The sequence below is a fragment of the Periplaneta americana genome, chromosome 16, assembly GCF_040183065.1.
Source record: "Periplaneta americana isolate PAMFEO1 chromosome 16, P.americana_PAMFEO1_priV1, whole genome shotgun sequence".
NCBI lineage: Eukaryota > Metazoa > Arthropoda > Insecta > Blattodea > Blattidae > Periplaneta > Periplaneta americana.
In genome coordinates, this window is record NC_091132.1 from 108,769,490 (window position 1) to 108,797,265 (window position 27,776).

Here is a 27,776-nt window from a genome sequence, read left to right on the forward strand (position 1 = left end):
CTTTTTAGGATTATCCATATGAAAATATTTCATTCCCACTCTGATAGGGGAGTTGGAGGATGAATTGAATGGGGAACTACTGTCGTCGTGAATAGGTATGTTCATTTGTTTTTTACTATTCTCTTCTTTAGAATAACGAGGAAGAAGTATCGTTAATGATTTCATGACACGAGATATTGCAGGTATATTGGATTTAGTGACTTTTTAGCAACTTTTCACTTTGACTAAGGCGACTTTTATGTAGCAGTAGTTGGCAACAGTGTTGTATTGAGTTGTGTTGTGTAAATTGTGGTACTTTTTGGGTCTTGTGAAGTGTAATAAACCATTAGGAATATTGTAATTAAATCATAAAATTGAATAGGTAAGAGGAGTTAACTATGCTATGCGATGTGAGAAAATGTGGTATATTGTTTGAATTTATAGGTTTAAAATGTTACATTAATGCTGGGTTAAGTGTGGGGATAGCTAAGCTGAAATATGTGACAAGGTTAGTTGGGGGGATTATTTAAGTGATATGAGGCCGAGGAATTGCATGACATACCTTTCCATCGTATCCTTAAAACTATCGAATAATTATATTTATTGGTTCTTTAATTCATAACTGTCCTCCGTATTCTGAAATTATCCGAATTGTTTTAATGTAGAGCTATAAAAGCTTCCACAAACTTTAATTGTTCGCTCAAGATTCCTCTAACTTATAGTTCTAATTTTGATTCTCTAATACGTTGGGATGAAACTTAGGCATCTCTCCCCCACACTACAGTGAGAGAAAACATACTTGCATAATTTCACATTCCTCATCACTTAAATAATACCCTCAATTAATCCACTAATCTTGTCACATATCTCGGTTTAATATCACTCAGATATCTCCTCATTTAACTCATCTAACCTATAAATAAACTTAATCAGACATCAATCCCGTGTGTGTTGGGATATCGAAGATTGGCCACAAGAGGTTATATAGAAAACATTAGTGCATAATCTAGAATCCGTTTGACAATTAGAGCATTTATTGCACGCAACCCCCCAGCAGTTATCCCTAGTACAAACGATTAGTTTGGCTTAGTCTCTAGTTCAGTGACAAGGTTAGAGGGTTTGACGAGGCAAGTCCAGATAACTTAATTATAGAAGACGAAGAAGCCGTATCAAAATACGAAAAAGGATTTTCTATTTTAAGCGAAGAAGTTGAACTAGCGCTTAAGGAAATGAATGGGATAGCAACAGGAGTTGTTGGAATCCCCATTGAATTAGTGGAATGCTTGGGTGAAGACAAGAAGAAAATTCTATCATTATGCAACGAAATATATGAGAAAGGCGACTGGCCTGAAGATTTTACGGAGACGTGTTGATTCCAATACCGAAGAAAAATAATGCCAAAAAATTTTAGGAGTTCAAGACTATCAGTCTAATATCGCACTCGGCGAAGATTCTCTTGCGAATACTGAATCGACGTTTATATTCTAAGATGGAAGAACAGTTGGAAGAAAAGCAGTTTCGCTTCAGGAAGGGAAAAGATACGAGAGATGCAATTGGACTGCTATGGACAATCGGCGAAAGATACCTAGAGAAGAATAAAGAAGTGTATGTAATATTTGTGGACCTAAAAGAGGCTTTTGACAGAGTGGATTGGAAGAAACTGATGGAGATCCTAAAGAAAATTGGTGTGGATTGGAAAGAGAGACGACTGTTCAGTACTCTTTAATTATATGAAACAAGTCAAAGTCAGGATAGGATGTCAGAAGAAAGCGAAATTGGGAGAGAAGTACGTCAAGGATGTCCTTTATCACCTACCCTGTTCAACATCTACTTGGAGGATTTAGTAAAGAACTGTTTTGAGGACATGGGAGGAGTGATAGTAGGAGGAAGAAGAATAAAGTGCATAAGATTTGCTGATGATATGGCGTTGTTAACAGAAGAGGAGACTGTACTAAAATATATGCTACTGCAGCTAAATGACAGCTGTGAGCAGTATAGGATGAAGATAAATGCAAATAAGACGAAGACCATGGTCATAGGAAGAAAAATACAGAAGGTAAACTTGCGAATTCTAAATGAGTCAGTAGAGCAAATGGTCAGTTTGAAATACGGTACTTGGTGTATACTATAAGCAGTAACATGAGCTGCTGCCAGGAAGTCAAAAGGAGGATAGTAATGGCCAAGGAAGCTTTTAATAGAAGAAGGAGCATCTTCTGCGGACCTCTGGAAAAAGAACTAAGGAAGAGACTAATGAAGTACTTTGTATAGAGTGTGGCATTGTATGGGGCAGAAACATGGACATTACGACGAAGTGAAGAGGAGAAAATAGAAGCATTTGAAATGTGGATATGGAGAAGGATGGAGCGTGTGAAATGGACAGACAGAATAAGAAATGAAGCTTTGTTGGAAAGAGGGATGAAGAAAGAATGACACTGAAATTGATCAGGAATAGGAAAAGGAATTGGTTGGGTCACTGCCTGAGAGAAAATGCCTGCTGAAGGAAGCACTGGAAGGAATGGTGAATGGGAGAAGAGTTTGGGATAGAAGAAGTTATCAGATAATTGACGACATTAAGATACATGGATCATATGAGGAAACAAAGAGGAAGGCACCAATAGGAAAGATGGAGAAAGCTGGGTTTGCAGTGAAAGACCTGCCCTTGGGCAGAACACTAAATTAAATGAATGGTTATCATTTAGGATATCTTGGCTTAACTTAGTTTCTAATTCATTGATAAAGTCGGAGGGTTTGTAGAAGATACAGAGTCAAATGGCAAAACTGATACTATATGCTCCAAGACAATCTGCTGTTTTTCAGAGCTAAATGGCAGATTTGCCCATCTATGATGGGGTAGAAATTTACGACACTATTGATTTATTATGTCGATTTAGGTTATCGGAAGATACCTTTACCAACATTTTGCATTTAATTGAACATTTATGGTAATTTATGATTGCGAAGTTGGGTGACTATAACTGGTGATGATGGTTCGCTCGAAATACAGAGTTAAGTGGTTAATGGAGTTCAGTTACTAACAGTCCGCTAATGCCACTTAACCAACTCTGTATAATTTAGTGGCCCAGTAACTTTAAAAGTTGGTTATCTAGTGATTGATACAATACTATATTGGCTTGTTTTCTTGAATCCTGCATAAGTTGATTTTTTAATTTCACAGTGAAATTGGTATTGTAAGTAATTGTGATAAATTGACAATATTAACTTCGACTTGTGCAATTTATTTTCCAGAATGAATTTTAACTTTGGAAGTACAGTTAAACCTACAGGAGGCTTCACGTTGCCGACCTCTACCCCTGCTACAACAAGTGAGAAACTTATACTTCTGTAAGATAGAAAACTACCTAACCTTAAGACGCCAGTGGTAATAAATGTCAGCATTGTATTATGTTGGAAATATTTCTGTTCCTTTTTTGGGACCTGTGAGTTGATTGTAATGTCATATTGAAACTTTGCAAAAGTGATTTTTGAACATTGCAGTACCACACACAGTTGATGTAATGTCAAATTGTTCTGTTAGTCAACTCTCCTCGGAAGTGGACAAATGAATGTCTTCCTTTTTAATTTAATAGGACGTGTTTCCTGCCAGTTGGCGGCTTCTGGAGAGTTGATTAGTTTTAGTTCTGACAGAACAGTTATGAGTAGTATGTTAATTGCATAAACAGCAGGTTATATATAGACAGTTGTGAAGACTAAAAGTAACATTTGCAACATTGAGAAAATATTTTGTTTAAGAATTGGGTACCGGTATAAGATATGCATTTATTTTGCAGCTACGTCATCAGGCTTTTCTTTGGCTGGAGATGGTGATGCTACTGCTTCAAAGCTATCTTTGCCTCTTTCACTCACGCCAGCCACGACAGCAGGTAAGTAATAAAATACTACAACCATCCTGACATATAATTAATTATTTTTAACACTTATTATGAAAAAAGTACTTTGGACTTCGTTTTGTCCAGACTGTTTTTTTAATAGCTTCTACTTCATTGTCGTTATTTTACTGTGTACTTTTCGTCCACTGTGAATGACGTGGAAATGGGGATTTGGATGGGAAGGCAATGACTGGCATCATGAGTATGAGAGATTAATTTTGAAAAACAATTTCTGGGTCTAATGTTGTTGTTTGTTGTTTTCTAATGCCAGGCGTTTGACAATAAAGTCATTTCACCTCTTGCACTCCAATATTTTTCAAAGATATTATCATGGTCAGCCACTGAAGCACAGATTTTGAGGTGTTCCGAATCCATTTCTAATGGGTCTAATGTACTATAGCATACCATTAATTTCGTTGATTTTTACGAATTTTTTCATTGGCATTGTGACTTATACTATAATAGGTAGGGGTAAGGTGAAGAATGCGATACATATTGATTTTTATGAATTTTCTGTTGCACTTAAGTACTACTACTACTACTACTACTACTACTACTACATATATTTTTATAACTGGTATTAGTATATTTATCAGTATGGTGACAGTGATGTAACCTATGACAGCGTACAGTTCCACCATGACAGAAGTACACTGCATCTGCATAATCACCCTGCATTCTTCAATATACTTCTCTATCACCATACACTCACGGACTATGGAACAGCTATAAAGGGGAAAAGGGAGAATGAAAGGAAGACGGAATATAATAAATATAGAAATAAAGAAGATTTTTGACTTCATTTATGAACTGTATTGTTCAAGAAGATTTACTGTATGTAATAAATTTACATAAAGTGCGTAGCTTTGTGTATATTGTAGTAACTACTAAAATATAATTTTCTATTTATTTGATAGGGCCTATGATATTTATTATTATCTCATAGAGTCCAAAAGACTATCGACAAAGTAACAGGTAAAACACAAGGAAAACAACAGCGATATTAAAACACTATATTGTTTAAATCATAAAATTCATTAATGTTGTAAAATGCCTTCTGGATCAGCTAACCAGAGGTAAGTCGTTTAACAGCATTCTTTTCAAAATAAAAAATTTCACTAGGCAACTTATTGCATATTCTAAGACCACTGATCGAATAATTATTCATTGTCTTTGACAGTCTGTGTTTAAGAATGTTCTTCCTAAGATCAAAAGAATTTGAACAACTTGTAACCACATTAGAATTTCTCATTTCATAGCCTTACATAACTGCTTCAAGGATATAAAATCCAGTTATAGTCGTAATTTTTTCTTTTTATAAATAATGGTTTACTGTGAGCTGTAGAAGACGAATTAGTTATGGCTCATATTGCCCTTTTTTGAACTAAAAATGTCTTCTGTATGTGACAACTATTACCCCAGATTCGTTCATAATGCTCTGGAAATATGCAAAGTAAGCTGTTCTAAGATATTGATGTGGAACATAACGTTTTAAATTTCTCAATAAATAAATCATCCTTGATAATTTTACAGCAATATAGTTAATGTGTTCTTCCCAGGTTAGTTTTGGGTCAAAAACAACTCCCAACATCTTCACTCTGTTAGTTCTATCAATGCATTTCAATGAAAAATTTAAGAATTCAGGTTTGGACTCATTTAGTAAAAAGTCATTTGAAGAAAACCAAAATTTGGCCATTGAAAAAACTACATTCCTTAAATTTCCAAGTTCATTTAAGTCTTTTGATCTAAAGAGAAAAGTTATGTCATCAGCATACATGATAGATTGAACAAGTATATTAATTGGTAGATCATTAATGGAAATTAAAAATAACACAGGTCCCAAAAACTGCATTAAAAATCAGTTTTAAAGATAATATTAATTTTAAACTGTATAGCCTTTGCTTTGGTTCACTCACGCATAACAAATGGGTTTAAGAAAAGAAATCCTTTGTACTTGTACATGAATAATGTGTTCTTTACAGAGAGTAGTTCACTTAACGTGGAGATTAGATTACTTGTAACCAAAAGTAGAAACAGTTGTGCATGTAATAATTGATTTTCCGAAACAAACTAAAAATAAATGGTTTGAATAGATTTCGAGTTCATTACCATTTTTTGTGTTTGATATCAAATAAAGATTATTAATTTTTATTATAAATTATTACATTTCATGTGCATCATTCCTAGATAAATTGAATTGTAAATGTTATGAACAAAATCTACTCAATAGTTTACGAGAAATCGCCACACATGGACAGATGACATATCCAAAACAATTTCTTCATTATCAGGGATGTTGAAAACGCAATTTACGCGAAAATCACTAATGTTTTTGCAACATTGCAATACTTTTTCTTACATTTCGTGCAATGAGAAAGTAAAAATAAACAAGAACATACTATTCTATGTGGGAACCACTGGCTACCTGAAAGAACTACAGACGTCTTTGAACATACAAGTGACCGTTACTGTCTAGAAGAACATCTCACTGAATTAGAAATATTAACAAAAAATATGCATCTTCTGTACCGACCCCGTTTAATGCAGGAAACCTAGTGTAGGAAAACAAAGACTAGATCTAGAAAAATTATATTGATAAACAGGACTGTTGATGGTTGAGGTCAATTCTAACCACTGGGAAGAATAACAACTTAGCCTACTTTGGAAGAGACTTCGACAACACAAGCTATACTTGCGATTTTTAAAAACAATGTTCATTCTGTTTATTTTATTAATAATATATTATGATTATTACACTTTTACTACGTCATACTACTTTTGACCAATAAAACGGTATGAAGGGACGTGTTTCAACCAATCATGGCTGTTTATTGCTACAATTTTATCACTTCCCTAACATTTGTTTGTTTTTATCACTTCCTTAGCATTTGTTTCTTTGTTTGTCAACACTTCAAACTGCAAATTCTTTACAGTACTATAAAACATGCTTTGCGATCGTCATTTGTTACCTGCATAGACAACTGAAAATGGCGGCTCCATTCAAATGTTTTGGTGAAGCTAATATTAGTGAAATAGAATTTTAGTAAGTCATTTAATACCGGTATCTATTTTATTGTATTAGACTACTTTATTTTTTTTTTAATCTTTATATATTTCTGTTTTTATCACCTTCCTACCATTTGTTCCTTTGTTTGCCAACATTTCAAACTGCAAATTCTTTATGGTACTATAAAACAAGTTTTGCCATCGTCATTTGTTTCCCGTATGAATAATCAACTGAAAATGGCAGCTCCATTCAAATGTACTGGTGAAGTTAACATAATGAAATAGAATTGTAACAAGTCTATTAATATTTTATTGTATTAGAGTAATTTAGTTCGTCTAATCTTTATATACTTTCTTCTAATCATGTAATAGTCAGTTAAATCCCGCTCGAGTTTTGATTTTCTCTAGATAAATCAAAACCTCTAGTGAGATTACTGTTGATAAATTTGCAGGTCTAGGACTCCAGCAAAAGACCACTACACCAACAGTTTCTGTCCCAACCTCGAGTACTACAGGATTTTCTCTCACTGCAAGTACTTCTACTACTACCAGTGCAACATCTGCTGCATCTGTACCACAGTCTGTTCTAGCCACTGGAACAACGTGAGTGTTCTTATATAACATACCGTAAATATATATGTTAGAATTTTATTATTCATGACTAGAATGCTCAAAGTCCGGTGCATGATAGTAGGCTTAAGTGAAATACAGGAGAATCTTATTTAAAAGTTATCTTGTATTTATTTGAGAGAAAATTTAACCCATCTCTGTATCAAATTAATGCATCCTTATATACATAAACATTGCTTAATTGAATGAATGGATCTCATGTTGAAAAAAAAAGACAGGGGAGCTGAATCAGGTGTGCATTGTGAATTCTTCTGTCATTATTATACATTTATTCATGTTGGTGGTCTACACATATTAAAAGAAGTTTGTGATTGATAATAGTGAAACAATGGGTGGATGATACCTAGAAAAAATTAAGTGTAGGCCTATGTAATATTAGTGAAACTGGAAAAGGCTTCTGGTTGGGTTACTGGCTAAGAAGAAACTACCTGTTGAAGGATGAAGGATGCACTGGAAGGAATGGTGAACAGGAGAAAAGTTCGAGGCAAAAGATGATAAACAACATTAAGATATATGGCTTGTGTGCTGATACTAAGAGGAGGGTAGAAAAGAGGGAACTCAAGTATATTGGAAAGCAGTGACAGCTCATGAAATTTTAGTTTGGTAGGACTGCACTAGAATTTTCTACATACAGCATATTAGGAAGAGGAAAAGGAATTGGTTGGGTCATAGGCTGAGAAGAAATGGCCTACTGAAGGAATGGTGAATGGGAAAAGAGTTCGGGATAGAAGAAGATAACAGATGATAAACGACATTAAGAGACAAAGAAAGAGGAAGGCAGAAAATAGGAAAGATTGGAGAAAGCTGGGTTTGCAGTGAAAGACCTGCCTATGAGCATTGTTATGTATTACAGTGAGATTTATATTATTAATACATGTCCACACCTGTGGAGTAACGGTCAGCGCGTCTGGCTGCGAAACCAGGTGGCCCGGGTTCGATTCCCAGTCGGGGCAAGTTACCTCGTTGAGGTTTTTTCCGGAGTTTTCCCTCAACCCAATGCGAGCAAATGCTAGGTAACTTTAGGTGATGGACCTCGGACTCATTTCACCGGCATTATCACCTTCATTTCATTCAGACGCTAAATAACCAAGATGTTGATACAGCATCGTAAAATAACCCAATAAAATTAATACATTTTTTTAACTGTACTGGAGTAGAAGCCACAACGAATCATTGATCCAGTGCTTTTTGGTGGTGGTGCTGCTGTTGATAATGGTATTTATGTTAGTTATTAAAATTACAGAACATTATACTTACTTATGGCTCTTAAACAACCTGGAGGTTCATTGCCACCTTCACATAAGCTTGCCATTGGTCCCTATCCTGAGCAAGATTAATCCAGTCTCTACAATCATATTCCACCTCCCTCAAATCCTTTTTAATAGTATCCTCTTATCTATATCTCGACTTTCCCAGAGATCTTTTTCCCTTTCGGCCTCCCAACTAACACTATATGCATTTCTGGATTTGCTCGTCTGGATTTAATGTTCCTAATTATGTCAGGTGAAGAATACAATGCATGCAGTTCTGCGCTGTGTAAGCCAGTTTTGCTTGAGTTAATTGGCTTGTGTATTGTTTCTTAGTTTCATTTAATTTATTTTTAATTGTGGACAGACTAGTCTCCTTATAAATATCATCTAGTATTAGTAATTGAGTTCTCATCTGTTTTAATTCTTCAGAGCATCAAACCATCAAACAACCCTCCCTCCCCTAAAAGAGACAAAGAAATAGAAATAGTAGAGTGTCGATCGAATCCTACAGAAATAGCAGAAACACATCTCACATGTGGCACTGGATGGAAACGATATGGCTGACCAACTAGCAAAAAAAGAAATTACACTCTTCTAACAACATAAGAGAATAGCAGCACCATATAACCTAAATCAAATTGGATGAACAGTACATAGAACAAATAAAAAAGGATAAATCACATTAAAAATTGGATTAACACAGATAGAGATGGAATGGCTTATCACCCCTTACCAAGAATGTCTAGCGTACAATCTACATCTCATTCCAGTAATTGTGTGATAGGCCTATGTAAAGATCATACCTCCACAGTAAATGCAGACCACCTATTAATATACAAAGGAAAACAAACATCAAGAGATCAAATAGCGTATACCAGGAAATATGAAGGAAAATGGTGTTAAGTCAAGATTTTGCCATTGGAAATTAAACTAAACTATATCCTGTCTGATGTAACATAAACTTAGAAAGAAAATTAGGGGAAGCAATTTTTATGTAGGAAAATAGTTCACTTGTTACTTACAGAATTGTTGTTTGTGTCTTTTACTTATTTATCTATTATGTTTAGTGTATCCAGTGCTTCATCTGGTGGAAGTACATCATTGAACTTTTGTCAACTGGAAGAAAGTATCAACAAATGGACTCTTGAATTGGAAGAACAAGAGAAAGTATTTATGAACCAAGCAACACAGGTTAATGCTTGGGATCGCCTGCTAATTGGGAATGGTGAGAAGGTAATTCTCTTCCTTATAAATGTTTGCAATTATGAATACTTAGTACCTATTAACTGTCTTCTAGTCTTTTTATTGCAATAATTGTTTTATCTAGAACAACAGAGTTTTATGATAAAATATTGGGACATTACATTTTATTGATAATAGTAATTAGCATTCCCTTGCAACTAGAGAAGCTATTAAGAAGCAGAGAGGTAATGATACAATGATAATAAAGCAATACTGGAATGAAAATAACAGAAAAAACTGAGGTACTCACAGAAAACCTGTTCTCATTCACTTTGTTCATTACGAAATTTCTCAGAGTATGCCAGTGATCTAACACAGTATTTATTTCCACCTCTAGAAATTAGACTGGTAAATCACTTTACAATGGACTATGCCACATTGCGACATACAAGGCAGTGGAAGATAATTTGTCACAAGAATTCAGCAAATACGAAGGCATAGTAATTTTCCTGCTACTGTCTCCACATAGACGTTTGTGTTAAGTAATTTTCTGCTGAGTAGACAATGGCAAGTGAAGTTTGATGGCCACTGAAGGTCAGATACATACTTCCTCTACATAATGTTTAAGATACTACACAGTGCTCATGTTTGGATTGTGTCATAGCAGAGTGCAGATTACACAAGGTTTCTTTGATCCTGCGGCATATGATGAGTTGAGTCCTTGCAAAGGGGAATTAAATCTGTAAGAACTGTTTATTGGCAAGAATTGGTGACGATAGCAAAATCGGGGGTAGGAAGGGGGGGGATTGGATCAGGCATTGATGAAGTATACAAACATTTTCGTAAACGAAACGAATATTCTAAAGATAACTCTCTCTTGAGGGAATTGCGTTTTTCAGCACAGAGTTAATTTTACTTATATTTGTTTCAATTTTTGCTAGTAGCTCATTGCATTTTTGTACTTACAACCTTAGGTGATTTTTATAGATGGGGGATCTTCTTCTGCCAACTTATTTGATAAAGTTCAAAATGCACCATATACAGTGTGTTCAATTTTAAACTGGACCCATCATAGATAGCTACAGCATAATATGTTGTAATGTATTGTCCATAATAATTGATTGTTGCATGGTTACTAATTAAATTGCGTATATATACAATATATGACGTAGGAATATATATTCCTAGGGACTACAAACAAAATATACGAGTATACTTATACCCAGGTCATTGTAACCTTGCACTTGACAGTTATTTGCATTGGCAACCCTTCCTATAAAAACGTTAAACCTGTGTGGTAGCCTTCTAGACCAATCAGAATATAGCATTTTCTATCAACTTCTCCTGCTGCTGTGTTACATCCACGTGCGTAATTTGTCTGTTGGTGTTATAAAGTTATAAATAGTTTGTAGTGCTGCTGTGAAATGTCTAGAAAAAAAAACATAATTCAGAAAATGGTAATACACGTAGTGAGAATCCTTTGCATAAATAGTCAGGCGTCCATATTGGTGTGAATGATTCATCAATTTTATGAGCAGGAGAATATACAGTATATAAGGACATCCCTCCATTCTTGCAGATAATGTAATATAGCGGACATCAAAAACTTTAGGCCTCTCTGAGAAGACAGTAATAAAGAACTGAGTTACATAATAATTACATTTGAATTAATGGAGCATGAGTAGTAAACTCTTCATAAGTTAAATCAGCTGTTGTGTAGTGGTCATTGTGGCTGCCAACATTATGCAGAGCTGGGTATTGTTATGGTATGTACTCTTAAGTGTGCGGTTTTCTTTTAAATTGAACACATTATATATTTATTTTGAGTGATTCTGGATCTCTTTTCCACTCACTAGATTATCACATGAGTTCATTATTGAACTTTATCACAACAGATGTTTTTCTCTTTGACATTTATGAATACAAATGACGAATGTAAGTACTACTAGGCACTGCTACTTGCAGGTGTCAGATTTATTTGATGTCAAGCACTTTATGCCACCCTTAACTTATTATTTCATTAATTTGAGTTAATTGTAGTAAAAGTCACTGAAGTAAAAATAAATGTCTAGATCTGTTCTGTAAAAGAAAATAAGGAATGGAGAACCATGCTATAAAATCAGAAGTTTGATTCCGTAATCTACAGTTCACAAATAGAAGTTGTTGCCTACTTGAACTATACGACATAACTGTCTTGCTGCACGTCTATTATGGACTGAAACCATATCCTACATGCTTTACAGAGCTTTAACAAATGAAGTTCTAACAGCTGACTACAAGGTGCGATAATGCTAGATGCAAGTTCAATATTAATAAGCTGAATTAACAATGAACCAATTAAGCAAACATTTTCTACCTTTTATAACATTGTACGGTATTTTAATTTGTATCTGGGTATTGGTAGTCCATGCAAAAAAAAAGTATTTGTAATATATCTAATTGGAGATCACTGCAGATTCTGCTCTTTTTCATAGATTGTTGGCTTAAATAATGCAGTAGAACGAGTAAAACTGGAACAGCAGCAATTGGATAATGAACTGGATTTCATTTTGGCTCAGCAAAGAGAGCTAGAGGATTGTCTTGCTCCACTAGAAAAGGAATTGGGCTCAAATGGAGTTTCTGATCCAGAGAGAGAACACATGTAAGTACATTAACTTGCAACCATATTTACAGTACTTCATTTTAAAATGGAATTCCTTACTATGTCAGATCAGCAGAGTTCAAGGTTTATGTAAGCCATATGTAGTGTCGTAAACCATACTAACATTAACTTTGAATATAGAGTTGATAGTTTCTGAATACTGTACGATACAGCATGCAGTTTGGTATTTTAGGAATGCAATACAAACTCTACCATTTTGGAAACATAGTCAACATTGATGTGAGTTTCTCAACATTGTTGGAATGTTGCTATCCAGCACTGAGACACTGTAAGTTTTCTTGTAGTCCAGTCCTGAATGTTCTGGTAGATGCTGTTTCATAATTGAAAAAATTCATCAAACACATTTTCATTTAAACATATCACAGATTCCTAGTTCGAAAAGAGAGCAACTGAACCGTCAACATCACTCCATTCAGGAACTTTTCTTAAACAGACCCCAAGACACTTTCTTAATTACATCATTATGGCAACACCAATTTCTTATGTATTTAACACAGTTGTCGAAGAATGATACAGTAGCAGCGAAGAACTTTTGCTTGGAGAAGAGTCCTTCTTCTACTTCTTGGAGAATGTTCCTGACATTTGAGGTGACAAATCTGTTTGCCATCTTGCTGATAGAGTTTCACAGAGGTTTTCAATCGAACCAGTAACTTCAACCAAAGAAAGCTCTTCTGACTGCATTTGTCTTATAGTCCTATCATACACATCTAGTTGCTCAGCCAGGAATTTCAGCCATAATGAAGTTCTGTCCGAAAAGAAATCTTTGAGAATGCATGGGCACTTCTCAATTGACATAAAGTATGATTTCAAACCATCGAACATAGCAATGACTCTCTGAAGTGCAGGAAATAAAGACTATTGATGGTATTGGAAACAATTTTACTATCAATAGTTTCGATAGTTGAAGTCATAACTATTGATAGTATCGATAGTACTATTGACTATCACTACTTACCAGTGTCCTGACATTAGAAATGACTGCTAATGGCTTCATTGCCAAATGCAAGGCACTAGACAACAACATTAGAAATGAAATTTGATACTGCCAGACTACCAGAATCCAGAAGCTTTGAAAACCAACAAACCTGAAAACTTAATTATTGTGCAAACCTGTTTTCTGATATGTCTGCATTTTGTCTTAATTTCTAGATACCAGATGGCCGAGAATATGGATACACAGTTGAAACAAATGTCAGAAGATCTGAAAGAAATTATTGAACATCTAAATGAAACTAATCGAACACAGGATACCAGTGATCCAGTAAGATAATATCTACTACTACTACTAGTATTGATGATATTATTATATAAATTTGTGTTTTGTTTAATGTAAACAACTTCAATGACTCCTTATTTCAGATTGTCCAGATTGGTCGCATTCTGAATGCACATATGAACTCTCTGCAATGGATAGACCAGAACACAGCCCTGATTGCAACTCATTTGGAACAAGTGTCGAAGTTACATGATGTACACAGGCGGGAAAATGAGAGATCCTTTCATCTAACTTATGATTAATTTTTTTTTTTGTATGTCGAAATTAAATATGTGTTTACTTTTTCAATAAACAATTACACTTCTTCTTTTTTTTAAATTATCACATTCTACTGATTTGTGTAAACAATAAATAATTATTGAATCATTTTCGTAGTCTCTATAATGCTAACATTTTATGTTCGTCCATTTTATTTTCTGTACCACATATGTAGAGTCCTCATGCGTTTTATTTTCTTCTGCAGCTGCAATAAACCATACAGTAATGCCTCTGCAGTTGGTGGACATCCTGGAAAAAGAGATTCTAAAATTATTTTCATTGAGGGGAAAATCGCCTTTTAACTGTTACATTTATATTATTTGTAAGGTCATAGTGCACAAAATTTTAAGAGGTTCTTGTCCACGATGGTGTCTATAAGTAGTCATGAAAGTCCTTGACTTGATTTTCTTAGGACGTAAAGTAGGCCTATAGCTTGAAGTTCTGGTTCGTGGACTTGATGTATGTGAAAGAACTTCTACTTGACTAAGAGGTCTTCAGACAAATTAACCACTAAATGCCCTGATTTGCAGTTGTTTCTGCAACAGAAGACTAAGAGCATACGAGAGGCATGATGCATTCAACGCTGAATATTTGATGGGCTCTTGAAAAAGAGGCAGGAGCAGCTCTATCCATTATTTTCAGATATTTTTATTCTCATGGTCCCATATAGTGGAATCCGTAGAGCAGTTACGTGCTTCTTTCGCATTTAAAACGCACAAAGATGTGCCTCTTTCTCACTACATGAACACATACACAAAGATGAGATCTATTCGAAACTCTATCATAAAGTTACCTGGTACATAAATATCCACTGGAATAATCCTATCACATCCTCTTACTACTGAATACGAATAGTGATAGTAACCACCACCATTTGCACAGCTGCCCATAGAAATCACCCATCGAGGCTCTGGCATCTGAAATTAAATAATTATAAAAATTCAGTATCTTCTAGAGCAGACTTTCCCATTGAGTGCCTAGCAGAGATAGTGAATGTAAACATGGTTCATTGAATCAAGATTGCATGTCGCATATTAGCAACAGTTCAGAGGTGATTCCCGTACATTATGGGTTTATTCAGAATGAACACACAAAACGTAGGTGAGAGGAGGGAGTCACCGAACATAACAGAGAGCAAATGGGAAGAACAGTAGTTTTTGTTCAAATAGGCGATCATTCAAAATGGCTTTTATGTAAGCATTCTGTTGTAACAAAAATATGTGGAATATCACTACAAAATAGAAATACAATCGAGCAAAATAAAACACTAGACTTTCATTTGGGAGATGCTGGATTCAAATCCCAGAGTTGGTCAGTTTGATTAAATAACTGGGAATCTAGATATTTAGAAAAAGATAAATGCTGGGTTGTTCCAACCAATCTCTACTGATTGTACATGATGAACGGGCTGTTGTATGGCATGGGGATAGCAGACGGATCAATAGATGGCACGAGCACTAAAAAATAGCAATAATCTTTGTGGTAGTTTGTTCGTTCTCTTCATATTATAGAAATTGCAAATGGAATACACTTTTCTTCCACAATCTAAACCCATCAACACAGTTTCAATAAACTTTATGTGGTATTCACGGTTTATCTTGGTCCCAAGTTTGACTGTAAAATAAGCATAGTGCACTTTATGTCTGTTCTTTGTTTAGTTTCCACAAATGTAACAAAATAAATTAGGATGACTTCAACTCAAACTTCAACATCACAAGAGAAATAAACACAGAAAAGCAATGCTTCTGAGATAAGATAATGACACAGCACAAGCAGTTGTGCCAACCTAAAGACATGTACTGCAAAAATTCCCTCCCAGCAAAGTAATTTGCTACTGGCTTATAACGCTGTTAGCTTTGTGAAGTAAACTTGATTCGTTATGAAAAAACTGTACACTAACAGAATTTCTGAAATAAGCATTAAAAGTGTGCTAGTAACACGTTTTAAATCATAAAAATTCATGCAAAGTGGTGATTTTTAAGGCTACAAGGGTCATCAATCGGGTTTTAAACTATATCAACCAGAATAAGGCTGTATAAGTACTGTGAATACTAACTTTATTATAATGAAACTGGACTAGATGAGATTGATAGCAGCAGAGATGAAGATTGCTTAAAGAGCTCGTGAAATATAATGCAAGAAGACTATATTCAGGATGAGATAAAATATATTTCGAAACTATTAATAGGCCAATAAGGAACCCAAGATTTGAAATATGATATAAATATTAGTGAAACATATCAAAAGATCATCAATGACGATACTGACTTTGATCCAAATGGTTAATTAAATATATGAAGATTGAAATTATTTATGTAGAAAAGTAACATGTAATTTATTGAAACTAAGTTTATCTACTGATGCCTCTATATTTCTCAAAATTTATTCATGCCTATTTGGACCATTGGACCTGACACTAATACACAAGCTACGAAGTTTCTGTGACATGGGGTGCTCCACCAAAACAACATGTGACATGTCTGAAGGACACATGTCGAATCTTCATCTCAGTAATACAGTTCATTAATTGAAATTGTTTTTGTCAGAAAGTAAAAGATAAAATTTAACATAAATATAGTTTATCTATTAATAGCTATTATATATACTCCATGACCATATTTCGGTTCTTCAGCCTAGAACTAGAGTTCCTGTGACGTGGGGTCCTCCATCAAGACAACACATGACACCACATTAAGAAGAAACATCCATGTCTGAGGGAGAATTCGAACCCACACAACGCCAATTGTGTAAATGCACACACTGTGTGTGAAGGAATTTTTTTTTTTTTTTAATGATTTATTCATAAGTTCATTTCATCCAGTCAAAGAGGTAATCTGCCTGCCTTCCCAATTCATTTAACACAAAAGAAAAGTTTTTGTTGCATAGTAACAATCAAATCAATAATTATATATCATACCTGGTCATAAACTTTACGTAAAGCTGGAGCCATTTTGTTTGTTAATGTTCCTGCAACAATCATCACATCAGCGTGACGAGGAGAATTACGGAAAAGAAAGCCAAATCTGTCCACATCGTACCTAGGTGCCACAGTCTGCATCATCTCTAATGCACAACATGCCAATCCAAAGGTCAAGGGCCACATTGAACCCTAATACATATAAAGAGAAAAAATGCATCACCACATTGTCATGCTGTCAATATTTCGACACACATTTTTTTTTTCCTAACAAAAGAAAACAAATTGTAGAGAAGGTGGAATGAAAGAAGGATAAACCAAATAAATATTAATGAATTAAAAATTTGTTTAAGTACCGGTATAATCCAGATTATTTCAATGTCACACTAAACTTCTTGGGTAATTTAAATTGGTTTAAAATGTATCTGAGAATAAAGTGACCAGATTTATTGAACGAAAAAAAAAAAGACTACATATCGAAGATAATAGTAATAACAATAAGCTGCCACAGCAGTCTATCAGCAATAATTCCATATTTTGGTATTGACCTTGTACAATGAGTCTGGGCTGGCTTCACCATAGATAACATTAAATCGATTTTTCACATCCCCTTTCCTACTACAGTCACATCAAAAACTTTTTCCTTACATTTTTATTGCACCTTGTTTTTTGACTATACTATGCAGGCTTTGCTTAATGGTAAGTTTTAGTTGCCATGGTGATATTTTACACTGCTTAGGTACAATCAGGACACAGTATCACTCTTTTACTGTGGCGATTTCCTTCTGCATGTATCCAGTGCTGATGGTGGTTATGTTTAATCCACTCATCAATGGATTTATGAATTGTGGAGACAGAAATGCCAAATACTAGCTCAGGTCCAGCAGATCCTTTCCTTACAAGGGTATCTGCTTTTTCAAAGAACACTGCTGTCTGAATCTTCCTCCCTTTCAGCATGGTTTTCATCCACCCTCAACAGGTGTCGTTTTTTGCTGAACAGTTATTGATTCATAAGATACACCTATACTGTGGAAGGCTCCCTCTATATCAAGGAAGCTTCCTAAAGCAATTTGTTAATATTTCAGTGATCTTTCTATCCTGGACACTAACACATGGAGGGCTTTGTCATCTGGTTTTCCTGATTGATGGCATTCTAGTTTTATGCAGTAACCTGTGTTGCTCCTAAAATCTGATTGGTAAAATTCTATTGCGCCTTTCTACAAATATCTGAAAATTTAATTGGTTGTACTGTAGTGAACAGCTACAGTACAGTTTTTGTGTGAATGTACTTAAACCTACCAAATTTTGTAACTTAAGGGGTACTGGCAATAAAAATTGCATTTTGAATAATCATTCTGCCTATGTGCTTAAAAGCGCATGAACTAAGATCAGGCAAACACACACCGACAGCAATAAATCAATCTACCAAATATGACATGAGCAAGAAGAAGAAAGATGTTTTAATTATATTTACAGAAAAAGCATATTTTGATAGATTAATAAAAAGATATACAGTAGATCCCGGTATTTCATGGTTCCGTGTAATTTGAGCCGGTCTTAAGAAAATTAAAATTTTACATAAAACTAGAGTAAAATCCCGTTTTTATACATTGTCGGCATGTACGTTTTTCGCACTTCTGAATGTGTTACGTTTTGAACTTTCTTTCTATTTTCCATGTACAATTCAAGTAAAACTGTGCCACTTAGGGTTTTCGTTCATAATAACCCTGGCCTCAGGCTGCTAATGCATTTCCATTACAGATTGAAAGGTACTGTTAGGTTTTGAGGAGTGCACTTGCTGATTCTTTGTTGTCCCTTCACTAATTGGGATCGTGCATCAATCAGTTGTACAGTGCATACCATCCTTTCAGAAAAATATTGTTAAAGTACAGTAATCTTCACCCAGCAACACTGGTCACTAAAATACACATGTTAAAGCAGTAACAGGCTGACTGTAGTGAGCACACCTGTACATTACTTCTAAAGTGTTTTACAGTAAGTGTGTGTTTCTTAATGTTTTAATTGTGTACATTACAATGAGTGGCAGGAGTAAGAGAAAATTTGTGCCATTGAATATGAAACTGGAGGCTTTGAAAAGACTAGACAAAGGAGAAACATTAAAAAAACTTGCTGCTGAGTATGGAGGCGGTGAAGGAACAGTTGGAGACTGGCACAGAAACAGATAAAATTGAGAAGTTTTCATCTAACAAGTGCTCGGGTATTTCGTCATTTGAATGAAAGTCAGTGGAGAAATTTGAGTGAAGCTTTGTTCAACAAAGACAAAAAGGAAATCCAATTTCAGGGTCTATTCTGCAAGAAAAAGCGTTATTTTTTAGTAATGAGTTAAAGGAAGGTGAGGACGATTGTACTGCAAGTTCAGGATGGTTGGATAGGTGGAAGAAGCGATACGGCATAAGGCAGCTTGAAATTTGTGGTGAAAAACTTTTTGCGGATTGTCAGACTTACATAATTTTGTGAGAAATTAAACAAAACTATACAAGAAGAAAACCTTACTCCTGATTAACTGTATAATTGTGATGAAACAGGATTAAATTATAAAATGCTTCCATCTAAAACTCTAGCAGTCATTACCAAAAAATTAATTTTCGACAGTGGAGATCCTAGTAGTTTTTCTCTTTTATATGTTGCCATTTCATAACTTGGAAATGGCCAATCTGAGATATATATATAGTTTGCCAGAGGAGGGACGATATATGATCAGGAATTATATGTATGAATATGGTACTGGTACTTAATTTTTGAACCAACTTTATTGATTTAATACTGTACTGTTCATATGTATTTACAAAAGAAAGGTCACCTTAAGTAGCATTCTAAGCTTGTACAAGAACGAAATATTTAAGATAATTTAAAACATCGTTTTTATTTAAATAACTTATTGTGCTGGTAATGTGTGTGTAGGAATAAGCTTAAAATAAATTCTAGCATCAGATCAATTTACTTGATGGAGTACTGACCACTTCAATTCATTGGCGACTCATTGCTTCTAAAATTGGAAGGATGGTTGTTGATATTTCTAACTTTCATAATTAAAACATGTTAACACACTATGCACAATAATAGCAGAAAAATGACTTGATCATCAATTCTCGCCAATGGAAAATAAATAATAATAACGGAAAATACCTAGGTAATAACAATACAGTAGATTTCAAAATAATTAAGCTTACCTAATTAATATGCTTGTAGATGAAGTCCATCTGCCTCTCTTTTTGTTCAGCAAAATGGTAGATGACATGTTCATTGAAGTCAGGAATATAGACAATAGGGCCTTCTCAATAGAACACATGGCTAATGCACCAAGCCTATCTTCCGTAATTGTATTCCTAGTAATGGTTTTTATTCTCTTGAGAGTTGAAAAACACCTCTCGCACTCTGATGTAGTCATAGAAATCATGCAATAATTCAGAAGAGTTTCAGTGATTCCGGTAAAAGAGGTTCTAAATTGTTCACATAAATGCAAGAAAGAAGTGTCAAAGCACCTGATGCAGTTGCGAAATCATTTTTCCCATAGATAACGGTCAATTCCTGCCTGAGTTCCATAGCATTTAAGCTGAACAATTCAACAGCCAATTTAAATTTGGTTTCCGGAAATAGTAGTTTATATCTAGGAAACAAACTAGCACTAGATAAATGATCACTAAATATGTTGTGTTGTTGTTATCTAATGCCGGGCTTTGGCAACGAAGCAATTAGCGTTCTTGCTCTCCAATATTTCTCTGTGGTGGATCCATCAGGTAGAACTTCACAGGTTATGAGATGATCTTCAGTCATTTCTTTTTCTTTGTTGCATAGAGGGCAATTTGGATTTGTGTAAATTCCTATTTTATTCAAGTGTTTGGCCAAATAATCGTGTTCTGTAAGCAGTCTGAATTTTGCTACTGCAGATTTACGTGGGATTTCTGGAATAATTTCTGGTTTTTTTATTAAAATGCTCCATTTTTTATCTTTGGCTTTGGTACATAGTGGTTGGTTTTGCTTGATTTTATATTTATTTTTAATTAGTCTTTTGATGGATGTAAAAGATAGGCTTGTATTTGTATTCTGAATTAAATTGGATCCTTTTTTGGCAAGAAAGTCAGCAGTTTCATTTCCAGCAATTCTGCAATGTGCAGGTATCCATTGCAATTGAATTCTTTTCTGTAGTTTTTGAAGTTGTTGGATCATTTTGTGATATTCTTTAATTTGGATTGACATCATTTTATATGATGATCACTAAATATAAAATGGTCTTCAATACTGTACCTGTTAAAATAATGTCGCACACTTCTTTTGCATTCATAATTTTGCTAATGGTAAACTGCACTATGTTTTCCACTTGAGCCTAATGACACGTCTTCTTCTGTATTGGTTATGCCAGCAATGTTCATGATCAAGAGAATTCCTTATGTGTTGGATTGGAGACATGAAATCTGTAACTTTTTTTTAGCTTTAACATTATCAATTTTCCTGTGTTGTAGTTCATTAAACAGAATGCCAGAATGTGGTAAAACTTTGCTAAAGAATTGTAGCCAAAACACAAAATTCTGATCCTTTAAAATATTTTGAAGATCAATATTGCTTTCTTGCCTGTTGAATAGTCACTAGTTTGATCATCGACAATAACTTGTAGACAATCATAAAGTACATGCCATCTCTGTGTGCCTGCCGCTCACAGCTCTGGGCAATCAGTTTCTTTATTTCTAGTTTACCTAACTCACTGAATATAGCATTCGTAATTCCCTCATCTGTGTGATCTTGTAGCACAACGAACGTAATAAACTTTTCACACAACTCGTACTGAACAACAAACACAGTTGTGATAATGTAGCACAGTCCATCGGTTCGTCTACCTCGGTTGCTAGCTAATCTGCCCGAGATATTTCTTTGCAAATGAACTTCAAGCACACAGCATTGATAGAACCTAACAATTCATTCTGTATAGACTTAGAAAAACTCGAGTGTTTGTTTTTTCAATATATTGCTTTAAGGTACTATCAAACTCAGCCATTAAATTAACCAACCTACGAAAAATGCCAGGAATCTCTGATGTCTTTTTCATCATGACCCCGCAGTGCGAGCTCAAATTTTATGCAATCTATTAGTTTACTAAGAATGTAGCAGTTCTTTGACACCTCTTCATTAAGCTGTTTATTTGTAATCTGTATGCACTGTCTAACTGAAATCTGATATCTACCTTACCCAGCATTTCGAACTCAATACCAGTATTTATATTTTTCCACTCAGTTTATGTTTCGTAACTTTTTCACTAAGATAATTTATGTCCGAAACACCAATTGGCTTACTAACATTCATAACTAAACACACATAATAAAATGACATCCACACAGCCGATCTGTATATTTATATAATGAAAGGTTAAATTTCCTGGTATAACCACTTTTGCTTTTACAAGCATTTTGAACCTGAACTATATTTGGATTTGGTCTTGGAGGCCCAAACCTCTCGAGTTCCAACCTAGATTCGAAACCCAGGTTACCAGCACCCGTACTCAAAATTGTACTTAAAGAATTCATTATGAAAATCAGCCTACTTTTTATACAAACTAGTTATCACCACCACATGAAATTGATCGACTGACAGCATTATTAAGCATCGCTTATGAATCATTACCACCAACTCAGTTAAAGAAATATATGAATTATTTTCCTTAAAATTAAATATATAGCATACTAGTAATAAAAACATTGCTTATTTAAAGTGTTACAAACCGTGTATCTAATGTTATCTTCCTATTCATATATAGCATAAATGAATTAAATTTTAGATTGGAATATTTTTATGAGAGTGGTGTCAATCTTTCTTGTCAGTTTCACAATTAAATATAAATCTGTACTAAGAAAGGAACCAGCGGCAACCAACAACCAGTCATCTTAGATTTAGGACTCTGCCACTTATGTACGGCATCCCCTTCCCCTCCCCTCAACCATAATACATGTCTCCGCGATCAGTAAACAATTCCATGAATTCGGACAGATTTCATGGAATCCACATGATCTACTTGCTGGAAACATTGACTTATATTTGCTATCAAGAGTTGTGAAAACATTTTAGCCAAAACGTGAGAGCTAAAATAAAATAGGAAAGTTCAGACCTTAATATGAATCTTTATACTTACTTTCTATCTCTTTAGTGGGAGGGGGTGTGCCACCCTAGAGTCCTTTAAAGTCAGCTGCCACTGCTTCAATTGTTAACATGATAAATGATAAATGGAAAAATCTAGCAACAAATATCTTACCTTACGACCCCAATTAAGTAAGTCATCAAGTCTAGCAAATGCATATTCTGCTAGATTGCTAGTTTTCTGCAAAGGTGAGTAGGGGCTTTTAGCAGGGGCAGCTGCTGAAACGATAAAATGAATATTTCATGTTAAAGTGATTTAAATTTAAAAAATGTACAATGTAAATTTTAAAGTTTTGTTGTTTTAAATGCTCTCACAAGGAAAAACAAAAGTTAATATTGCAAAAGAAACTATAATATAATGCAATAATTATCAATAAGTATAATAAAATAAATATGTCAGCATTTTTACACATGTAATCAGTGGAATGCATACCCCTTGAGACAACCCCACATACCCCCAGGGGTACACATACCATAGATTGAATACCGGTACCAAGCTTGCTAATTGCAGGGCAGTTGCTCTACGTGTTATATCTAAGTAGGTGAACATTGACGGAGCAGTGTATATGCCCAAACTCTAGTAAATAACATCCCCTCTCTCCCAAGCAATACTCCTGGCTGTAAATAAAACGGTCTATCTTATCATTACTCTTGAAGATGGCAGACAGACAACAATAACGAAGTTTATTATTAACGAATACCATTTAACATTTAAAATAAATAAATTGAAAACGAAAATAAAAAATAATTCTACTCTACAGGGAGGCAAACTCACAACCTATCACACAAACCTTGTAAGGTTGACTACATTATAGACGGACGACTTTCAATGAACAATTATCACAGCAATGCAGTTCCTTTATACATATGATCCGCGCAGTAGAACTTTGCATTTCAACAACCAAGAGTCGACCCATTCTTTTTACAGCAAAGTGTACAACAGAATATAATTCCTGAGTATCCAAGGAAAGGTTCATTTGTATTCTTTCCAGGGCATGACTGTTTGTCAAAACACTTGAACAAAATTGGAATTATTTCTTCACCATTTTGTCCACTGTGCAGTCTTCAGGAAAAAATGGATCAGAATCACCTTGAATGCTATCCAGCCCTTTCCTCTAAACCCACCGTGTGTGAGGAATATTGAAGAGCAAGACAGTTAATGGCTTTATTGCCAAGAAATCAGCATGAGTTAACAATAACAACATGATTAAGATGGACACTGTGTTTAATAATATGACATAATCGATAAACAAAGAGCAATCAATTAGAAACGTACACAAATTCTAATCATAAATTAGAAATGATATACCAAAAAAATTACCCGGAATAATAACATTAAAATTATATTCTTTACGAAGCATAACAAATAATTAGTACATTACTCAATTACATCCACTGTCATAACCCTATACACTTCAATATGGTTGGCAGGGTCCTTGCTGTGTGACATCCTGGAGAGAGCAGTTTTGCTCCCTTATAAGAGAATTGGCAGCCAGTGCTCTGGGTTGGTGGGGTAGCACTGACTTGCATCAGGTGAATGCTACAGTGGCAGCCTTTACTTAATACATCAGTGTTAATATCAATTAACTTTTATCATCTAGTCTGTTGTCAAAAAATTTGAAAGTTAGAATTTATAAAACAGTTATATTACTGGTTGTTCTGTATGGTTGTGAAACTTGGACTCTCACTTTGAGAGAGGAACATAGGTTAAGGGTGTTTGAGAATAAGGTGCTTAGGAAAATATTTGAGGCTAAGAGGGATGAAGTTACAGGAGAATGGAGAAAGTTACACAACACAGAACTACACGCATTGTATTCTTCACCTGACATAATTAGGAACATTAAATCCAGACGTTTGAAATGGGCAGGGCATGTAGCACATATGGGCGAATCCAGAAATGCATATAGAGTGTTAGTTGGGAGGCCGGAGGGAAAAAGACCTTTAGGGAGGCAGAGACGTAGATGGGGGGATAATATTAAAATGGATTTGAGGGAGGTGGGATACGATGATAGAGAATGGATTAATTTTGCTCAGGATAGGGACCAATGGCGGGCTTATGTGAGAGCGGCAATGAACCTCCGGGTTCCTTGAAAGCCATAAGCCAGTAAGTAAGTAAGTAAGTGTTAATATTGTAACTTTTATTCAACAATAATGCGTGACTTTTATTTCCAACTTTAGCCACACACCCGTCAACAATGGGTACACAGCAACACGGTATTCGTTATTGCACTCCACAGAATGACAATGACAATTCACGTGTATTATTGAGAAGAACAACAATGTACTCTTAATTTCAGCTAATGTTCACAAAGCACTATGTACAAAACAAAACTGTCTGTTCTCAGTTCACAGTTCGTTCGCCTTGACTAGTTCTTCTAGCTCACTCACTCAAGTTTACTGCACTTCGAACCCAAGACTTCCAGAAAGTTATGGAACAGCTATGGAACACATATTTTCAAGAGTGTTTAACCTACAGTATATGTACATTGAAAATAAAAATGCACAGGTGTGTGCGCACACGCACACACACACACAATTATCTAAATCAACAATAAGTATCTGAAATTCCACTACTTTATTATGTTTGAGCGTAAAGACTTCCAATAACAACAAATATTGTAACTGGATTTTAGGATAAACTTTAGTGACACACGAACATAACATTTTTGTTCGTGTGTCACAGTCATTGTGTTACGTGTGTCACATGTTTTCTTGTAGAATTTCTACATAAGTCAAAATGTTGTCCACATAAGTTGATTGTTGTGTGATGTGTCTCACTTTTACATTTATGAAACATTAAAAAATGAAATAGTTTTGAAGAAATATAAACAAATGTCCATTTGAGCGTGACAAACGAACTCTCAACCTTTCTTTGTAATAATTGCAATCAAGCACGAAATAATCATTGTATTACGGTTTCTATGCATTATAATAATTAACAAAGGTCAGCACTTCATTATTAATTGAATTTAACATACAGAAGTAATGATTTATTTGCCTTAAATGTGCATCCAAATATGTGATTTCTAATAGATAATTTCGCGCTCTTAAACCACAGACTTCTTGGTGCTTTTTCTCCCACATACGTGTTGTTACACAATCGTATTGTCAGATTAAAAAAAATTCGGATCATAACGAAAAAAATGACATGCGTCAAGCAGAGATACGTGAGATTTTTATTTTTCGTGAAAAATATATTCATGGAATGACCCTCATATCATTGTAATAGTTACTGGCATGATGAATGATGATGTTTTATGTTTGACAGTAGTGGGTTATAATACCGTACATAGAAAAGAGTGTGATATATACATTTAGTCTATCAGGGTCACAGTGTACTATTTTCATTAAAATAATCACGATTACAGTTGGGAGCAAAGTAAATTGGCTCAAACTTTTTAGTACGTGAAACTGTAATAGAAACCATAAGTACAGTTTAAAAGGCAAAATAGGCCTTTATGGTTTTTCTTTTTAAGCTGGAATTAATAAAACAAAACTTCCAAATTTGATGTTAACATTATTTAAAAAACAGCTCAGTTTCTGATATGAATGATTACAAACCAGATTTTGGATGCTGTACAACTGTGGACTGCATGCATGATGTTGCTGCTCCTTTCTTAGGTGTTGACACCGTTTGCTTATGGAGCAATTGAAGTGGTCTGCCTAAAATCAATATAGCAAACCAGATTTAATTCAGCAAGGCACTGACTTTACTCTATTACAAATGCATCAAATTCAAATCTACTTCTAATCACCAATATTATTACACTTCACACATTTAAGCCATATGTGTACGTACTTCGAAATAAAATGTTAGACAACATTTTTGATACGTTCTTTATGTAAACTTTGCAATTCTTTCACCTCTCTTTACCTCCCAGCTCTTTGCCATAGTCATCTATAATCAATATCATAGCGAAAAATTGATATAGCCTAACTGTCAAACATTTGAAAAAGAGGAGCAGTAGGAAGATAAGATAAGTAAAATTCCATGACTGCAATGTTCCCCGTAGCTATCTACAAGGTTACCTTGCTAGGTGAGCCAGTCCAAGTGATAACTTGCCTTGACCTACATACAGGATTTTTTTCTGTACAAGTCGCAGAATGTAGTCATCATTCTTTCCTTGCCGCAAATGTTCTGGAAAGGTACGGTACTCGACCAGAATGGTAGCCTATGTTCTTTAAAGAAATATCTGTTTTTTCACAGTTAGGTATAAAGATCACTTTGGGAGTCACAGGGGATTGTTGAAGTACATTTTTCTCTTGAATGATTTGCCTACATAGTGCTCTTGGTTTGGAGACACGTAAGTAATATATCTGGTTAAACTAGCGACCCTATATACTGATTAAAGTCGCATTAGAAACAACTAATACGTTTTCACATGTGTATCAGTATTACTTATAGGGTTCCGTAAACAGAATAGCTCTTTATGTAAATTTTTTGCATTAATGCGTGACTACAAAAAAGTCCACACCATACACAAGTTGCATCTATCACATCAATTTAAACCACTGTTAATGGAAGCAATACTTTCACAGTGAGCTCATTCCATGTTAAATCACCCAGTGAAGATTTTTTTTAACA

General features: G+C 34.7%; 2 protein-coding genes across 4 annotated transcripts; one reads left to right on the top strand and one right to left on the bottom strand.

Annotated features, from left to right (window-relative positions):
- On the top strand, nt 1–14,240 carry LOC138691042 (nuclear pore glycoprotein p62-like). 2 transcript variants are annotated; one of them, XM_069812694.1, is made up of 8 exons: nt 1–95; nt 3,226–3,302; nt 3,768–3,860; nt 7,325–7,475; nt 9,820–9,985; nt 12,409–12,575; nt 13,746–13,857; nt 13,956–14,240. In XM_069812694.1, the coding sequence occupies exons 2-8, from the start codon at nt 3,227–3,229 to the stop codon at nt 14,112–14,114; spliced, it is 924 nt and encodes a 307-aa protein (XP_069668795.1). In that variant the 5' UTR covers nt 1–95; nt 3,226; the 3' UTR covers nt 14,115–14,240. The 2 variants fall into 2 exon arrangements, with proteins under 2 accessions (XP_069668795.1, XP_069668794.1); XM_069812693.1 differs by lacking the exon at nt 1–95 and adding an exon at nt 244–361.
- Nucleotides 14,131–27,227, bottom strand: LOC138691044 (NADH-quinone oxidoreductase subunit B-like). Of its 2 annotated transcripts, none has more exons than XM_069812696.1 (6): nt 26,991–27,227; nt 26,753–26,854; nt 23,307–23,410; nt 17,048–17,239; nt 14,924–15,047; nt 14,131–14,379 (listed from the first exon to the last, which is right to left on the bottom strand). In XM_069812696.1, the coding sequence occupies exons 1-6, from the start codon at nt 27,013–27,015 to the stop codon at nt 14,282–14,284; spliced, it is 645 nt and encodes a 214-aa protein (XP_069668797.1). In that variant the 5' UTR covers nt 27,016–27,227; the 3' UTR covers nt 14,131–14,281. The 2 variants fall into 2 exon arrangements, with proteins under 2 accessions (XP_069668797.1, XP_069668798.1); XM_069812697.1 differs by having other exon boundaries at nt 23,307–23,407; nt 26,991–27,225.
- Between the last annotated feature and the right edge of the window lie 549 nt (nt 27,228–27,776).

What these genes read in the sequence shown, in the direction of transcription:
- LOC138691042 (XM_069812694.1), top strand. Translation starts at nt 3,227, where the DNA reads ATGAATTTTAACTTTGGAAGTACAGTTAAACCTACAGGAGGCTTCACG. An exon ending in GTTCTAGCCACTGGAACAAC is followed by an intron (nt 7,476 to 9,819) that starts GTGAGTGTTCTT and finishes TATTATGTTTAG; the next exon opens with TGTATCCAGTGCTTCATCTG. An exon ending in GATCCAGAGAGAGAACACAT is followed by an intron (nt 12,576 to 13,745) that starts GTAAGTACATTA and finishes CTTAATTTCTAG; the next exon opens with ATACCAGATGGCCGAGAATA.
- LOC138691044 (XM_069812696.1), bottom strand. Translation starts at nt 27,015, where the DNA reads ATGTTGTCTAACATTTTATTTCGAA. An exon ending in GTCTAACATTTTATTTCGAA is followed by an intron (nt 26,855 to 26,990) that starts GTACGTACACAT and finishes TATTGATTTTAG; the next exon opens with GCAGACCACTTCAATTGCTC. An exon ending in TACGTAAAGTTTATGACCAG is followed by an intron (nt 15,048 to 17,047) that starts GTATGATATATA and finishes ATTTAATTTCAG; the next exon opens with ATGCCAGAGCCTCGATGGGT.